We start from the raw sequence: 6,180 nt of genomic DNA on the forward strand, positions 1-6,180 counted from the left end.
GTCCTTCGTGTTCTGTACTGAGGTCTGACTCCTGTAGCAATACTGCTTGTTACTGTATTAGTGTACTGTGCTCTGGGACCTGTGCCATCAGCACAGTATTTTGTGTGTTTATCACTCAGAAAAGATTTTCAACACAAGCTACTGACATTGTTCAGTCTTCGCCATTTGTTATTCGCTCCCAGTAGATAGGGTACGGGATTTCCCCTTAAATGAAACTATTCTAAATGATCTCATCTGATGTGTTTTACCCAGACGCCATCGCTGCCCTCATAAACCCACAAGGATTTATGATAATGGACAACAGCCGTGCCTCACAACAGAGTATGTGGAGAAATATCCCAAGTATAGCAACATCTCTCCTCCCCGGAGCCTGAAGCCGAAACAAGAGTACCAAGCACATCGTGGGAAAATGGAAGGAATTACAACATTTAAGTAAACATTTTGAAGCAATGTGTTTTACAATTACTCTATAAAGTCTCTCATACATTCTTATTCAAGGGAGGACTGAACATTGTATTGCAATCCTTTTCAAAATGCAATCATTGCATTCCTTACACTTTTAGCATATTTAAAAGTGTAAATTTTGAGTGTAAATATACAGTTACCACAAAAAAGGTAATAGAAAATAGTGAAGCATGCATACAAAGATTTGCATTCTTTACAGCATCCTTCAACCTGAAAAGATAATCTAAAATTTTTGTCCTTGTTTTCAGCCTGGTTTGGAAATCTAGGTCTCGTTGAGCCTGAAAAAAATGGCAAGCTGGGGAACTTCCTGTGATACATGTGGAATCTGAGACAGTTGAAAAATGAAACCTTAAGAAAAAGAACAGTGATTTTTTTTTTTTTTTTATTCAGACAGTTCTAAATTATAAGGAATTTGAACAAAGCCAACTGTAAAGCTGTTCAGGTCTGTCCGGTCAGTGTGCAGACTCTGATTTTAAGCTTACAAAATTGAAGAGCATCTTTCAAAGAGTTAGAAAAAGACATCACTCATTCATTATTAATAATGTGACGGGAGCATAAACCTTTACTTTCTCCATTGTTGTTTTTCTTTTAAGCTATAAGAGCAACAGATAAAACTTCTTCATTTATTTATTAAAAAACCAAAAGGGACATACATAGAAAGGCCAAATACCCTTTTGCAAGATTGATTGTGTACTGCATATACTGTCTAAACACCTACATAGGTAATATACACCCTTTTAATGTAATGTGCCCATGTAAAAATGGTGAAGTGCGGTTTCAGATTATTTTCCATTCTCCTCATGCAATTAGTAAATGCTGTCACTCGTATTAGTTTGATCTTTGCTCTGCTTCTGCTTTCTAGATAATTTGTAAAATTCAGCAACTTTTTCTAGTCTCCTTTCAGATGTCTTAATGATTCAAAGTGTTGAAAAAGGTATTTCACCATATACCTTTGAACAAATCAGATACTCTAGATTTATATATTATGGTTTTCTTTCCTCCTTGCTATCCCTCTAATGTGGCATCAGATTGATTTTTCAGAGTAAACATTATGAGTCACTGTTTTTCCATATAATGAAAAAGTAATAAAAGTTACTCCATCAGAAAAAAAGAAGGTTTTTAACCAGCGTTTCCTTTTTTCCCCAATTCAGATCTGATTATTTACCATATGATATTGTGAAGCGACCTTTTCGGGTACAAGAAGAATATAAACCAAAGACGGGAGAGATAGAACTGGGAACCACATACCAGAAAGATTATAATGCTCATAAAATACAACCAGTGACATTAGTAAGACCTCTAGAGAGAAAACACACTACAGGAGGAAAATTGGATACCATACCAACCTATCAAGGTAATAATATATTCTGCCTTTAGAAAAAGAAATATCCAAAATGAAGGTAGTATTTTTAATTATCTATATTAGAAACTGGATTTCTTTGTTTGGGCCAGAGAGTAAGACATAGCAAAAAGCAGGTGATAATGCCTTAAGATGTTCAGCACTCCAGTTGTCTAGAAGCCACATTTATTGGTTCTAAGTGAAAAGCCTTCTCTAAGGTGTTCTTGAATAGAAGGAGAGCAATTTAAACGTACACTCGGTTAGGCTATCTCAGGCAAAAGTTGGTTGCAATTAAAGTGCCAATATATCTTTCAGGTAGTTTTAGCTCATGTAACATGTTTTTTCTACAAAGTTAAAAGTTGATTTTAGATTTCTTTCTTGTGTACTGTGTAGCTTCTTTAAGCTTAGGCCTATGCTAGATAGAAACACATTCATATAAATACATTCTATTTATATTTCTTAATTGTAGATAATTTTTAAGAAATGTAAATATTTCTATTTAGCCTACCTGTAAGTAGTAAGCTAGCAATAATAAATGATTTAGCCTAGTCTCAGCATACATCTAAGACAGCTTGCAGCTGCTTCATTTAACATGTATGTTAGCAGTGCAACAGGGAGTAAGGATCAAGGAGTGAAAAACCACTGAAGCTGAAGTACAGTGATTGCAAGACAACAAATTGATTTCAACTGCCTGTGAAGAGGTTTAGACTGGACAGTAAGTTTTGTAACTATAGCAAAACAGTCTGTTTGTAAAGAACCCCAGAAGCAAAAAAGAAAAAAAAATATCCCAACAAGCTTTAAGATGATATAATGTTGATATGGAAATTATGAGAGAGAATTCTAATCAGTAGTGAACATGACCCATTGACCTATGAGGTTCCTTTCACTCTTGTATATTTGCATAAACTTCTCAGTAAAATGTAAGATATTGGGTATAAAACCTGTATATGGCTATTTTCTGTATTACAGAACACATACTAAATATGTATGTTCAATATAATCTTTTTCCATGAGGAAATGTTCAACATAGGGCATCGTGTACAATTTTGTTTTCTTTTTATCACACCAGTAAGGGAAGACAGTTTTGTCATATTACAAACACACAGGTAACATTATCATTGTCACTTAGATCCATTTTCTTTGTTTTCAAGATTTAGTACCAGAAGAATTTGGCTTAATTTTAAGGGAATGGTCTTAAGTATTAACACTTGTATGGTGAAGTTTTGTTTTTGCCTTAAAGATGACTATAGGTCATGGGAAGTTCAAAGAAGAGAACCTAGTAAGGTGGAGCATGTATACCATCCACCTACAGAGAAGTTTGGAAATTCTACAACATTTCAAGATGCCTTTGTCCCTATGGAATTGAACCTCAGACAAAGTTTTAAACCTCCTTGTGCAGCCAAGCTTTCAGATGTGCCTTTCGATAGTACTACTAGCCATCGCACTTCCTACATTGCTCATCCACGGGAACCAAAATTCATAAGATTGAAAGAAGTGTACAAGCCAAGCAACCAACCCTTTGAAGATCTCACAACCCACCGGAATGATTTTAAAGGTCTACCTGGGCAACTTGCAAAAAGCTGCAAGCCTGAAAATGCAAAAGTCGGGTCCAGTGCTTGTTTTAATGGAGTCACTGAATTCCAGGATCGTTTTCAGCCATGGCTGGTGTCCTTGCCTGAGGTCCGCAAAGCAAAAGAGTATGTTCCGCCCCCAGGAAACATGGATTTTAACTCCACAAGCCATCTTGATTACATTAAGCATGAGATTTCTCCTGCTGTTCCCATAAGACCAGTTTCTAACAGAAGAAAAACCAATGCCCCTTTTCAAGGGAGTACTACTACGAAGGAAGACTTTAAAGCTTGGGGCAGCTGTCGGCAAGAGATTATTAAGAAACAACAGGAAATTCCAAAACCCACGGGAAAATTTGATGATGTAACTACATTCAAATCTCATTACATACCATATCAGATCATTCCAGCTCAGAGTTTCAAACCTGTAGGTGCTCTAGTTCATAATTCAGCTCCTTTTCAAGATGAAACTATGTATCGCACAGAATACACTCTGAAGAAACAAGAGATCTGCCCAGCAAGTTATCTATCTCCTCCAGGTTATGTCTATGTAAACACAGATTCTCATGGTCATAAATTCTTCCGCCAGCTTACTCCAGAATTTTTTGAGTCAAATAGTAATCCTATTCCAAAGGAAGTAGCTGTTGTGTCATAATACTTAAATGCAGTATTTCAAGCACTCTGGTGAAATAATTGGAATTGTACCTGTTTGTTTTCTTTATATAACATTGAAAGCAAAATAAATAATGCAAATTTGGATTTTAAAAGCATTTAAACTCATAGCTTGAAGAAAATCAAAACAAAACGAGAAGTTTATTACAAGACCAATAACAATTTGCCAGTTTTGGTAGGAATAATGCATCTTACATGACATCTATTCTTTTTTGATTGTGCATTCTAGTTTCCTTGACATCCCAGATTTCATTATGCCCTATCCCACGCATATATGTGGTGCATTTAATTATTTCAGATTTTCTGCAAATCAAATTATTGAATTTGCAAAATAACAAGTATCTTGTGATCATAGCTTATTTTTCATCATGAGCAAATAATGCTATAATAATCTAAATAATTAGCTCATCAATCTAGTTTTTCACCTCATCAATACTTTGAGTAATCTGATAAGAGGATTTTTCTTCTTTACCTTTTGCTGCCCAAATCATAAGATACCATCCCATGACACCTAGGCACTTCTAAAAATCTGGTTTTATCTTTAGTCATCATCACTTCTCCTTCATCGAGTTCTGAGGAGAGTATAAAGGTCACACTGTAATTTCTGACAGCAGTTAACAAGTCACCTTTCTCTTTTTCTGTACACATACTTGAATTCCCTCAGACATGAAAAGCAGGTCATTAGACTGTTTCCTAATTTCCCTGATAGTGCCTTTTCAGCCTTACTTACAAAGGAAAAAAAGCTGATGCAAAGCTTGGGACACAGTGACACACTAAGAGTGTGCCCTCCCCACCTGAGTAATTTTTAAACCCAGTGTGAAAATTCAATCCAATTTCACAAAGAGACTTCACAGATGATTGTTTTTCAGGTTACTAAGGCAGATGGTGAGTAAGCAGAGAGCACCAAACTCAAATCCATCCACCGCCAGTTTTGATCCTGCTATTTGATTTTTAAAGCTATACAGCCTGTTATCGCTGCCAAAGTTCACTGCAGAGGTAGTCTGAGGGGGAAAATGTCAGAAAACTATAAAGGTGTACACAGAGATAACAGAAAATAGTTAAAAAAAGAAATATCAGCCGAGATGCAGAAATTTCTAGACAGCCTGGCTTCAGTCTGTCTGCTCTTCAAAGAATTACTTGTTACAAATATACAGAAACCAAATTTTTTATGTAAATTGTACCTATAATGATTATGCTTCTGTATGAGATATTTAGTATTTTCTCTATGTATTTTAGTCCTATTATGTTTATGATTTTAGCAACTCCCAATAAATAGTTCTATGATTAACAGTATCATCATGTTCTATCACAGTACTGCAGTATGATTTTTTTCAGTTTTGCATATCTTGTACACATTGGTACAGGGCAGTCGTTTGGGTTCTGAAGAATTATGTGCTCATACTTCATAAACCAAATCCCCAATAAAAGGACTAAGATCAATGATGGAAACATGCTGAAAGCAGGAACTGGATCATATGCAAGGATGAAAGCTGAACTGAGTATATTAGTCATGCAAAAAAGCATTGCATGAGAGAGTTCCAGAAATTATTACAGCATCGGTTACTTGTACATAATTTTTGTCTTTGTACGGTGTTTTTGTAATGTGACTTACTCTGTTAATGAAACAACAACTCAATTAAACTTTTCTCTCTGAAGATTATTCACATCTCCAGGTGGTGAACTCATGTTTTGGACTGGGCACAAGTAGGGCAACATAAAGCTGTGATAGCCTAAAAGCAGGACAGGAAAAAGTCCAATTTATTTTCATCCTTCTGTACCACAGAAGAAAACTAACTACATACACCCTTTTCCTTATGATACTTGAGTCATTCTCTGGCCACAACTGAGAAAACAAAGTCAAAACTTTGCAGTTACGCCTACCCAAGTCCATAACCTATATACAGTCTTGGTACCTCGTGAGAAGTTTGCAGAAGCTCCTAGTATCCTCCAGCTCTCTTTTCTAGGGAGGAAGAAAACTCACCGAGAAATTCAATCTGAATCCATGAATTTACGTGTGCTTACATGTTCTGCTGAGAATGGCTCCTCCTGTGGGTCTGTGAGTGAGCCCAGATGCTTTTTGTATTTTTCACAGCTGTTTTTTAGTTCTTAAGTCACTTCCCCCCACCCCCACCCCCC

General features: G+C 36.0%; 1 protein-coding gene across 1 annotated transcript; it reads left to right on the plus strand.

Moving 5' to 3' along the window:
* Positions 1–259: 259 nt before the first annotated feature.
* FAM154B (family with sequence similarity 154, member B) lies at positions 260–4,027 on the plus strand. Its single transcript, XM_010077485.1, has 3 exons — positions 260–432; positions 1,617–1,819; positions 3,045–4,027. Exons 1-3 carry the CDS (start codon positions 410–412, stop codon positions 4,025–4,027), a joined length of 1,209 nt encoding a protein of 402 aa, XP_010075787.1. The 5' UTR covers positions 260–409.
* The last annotated feature ends 2,153 nt before the right edge of the window (positions 4,028–6,180 follow it).

This window comes from Pterocles gutturalis, unplaced genomic scaffold, assembly GCF_000699245.1.
Source record: "Pterocles gutturalis isolate BGI_N339 unplaced genomic scaffold, ASM69924v1 Scaffold49888, whole genome shotgun sequence".
Lineage (NCBI taxonomy): Eukaryota > Metazoa > Chordata > Aves > Pterocliformes > Pteroclidae > Pterocles > Pterocles gutturalis.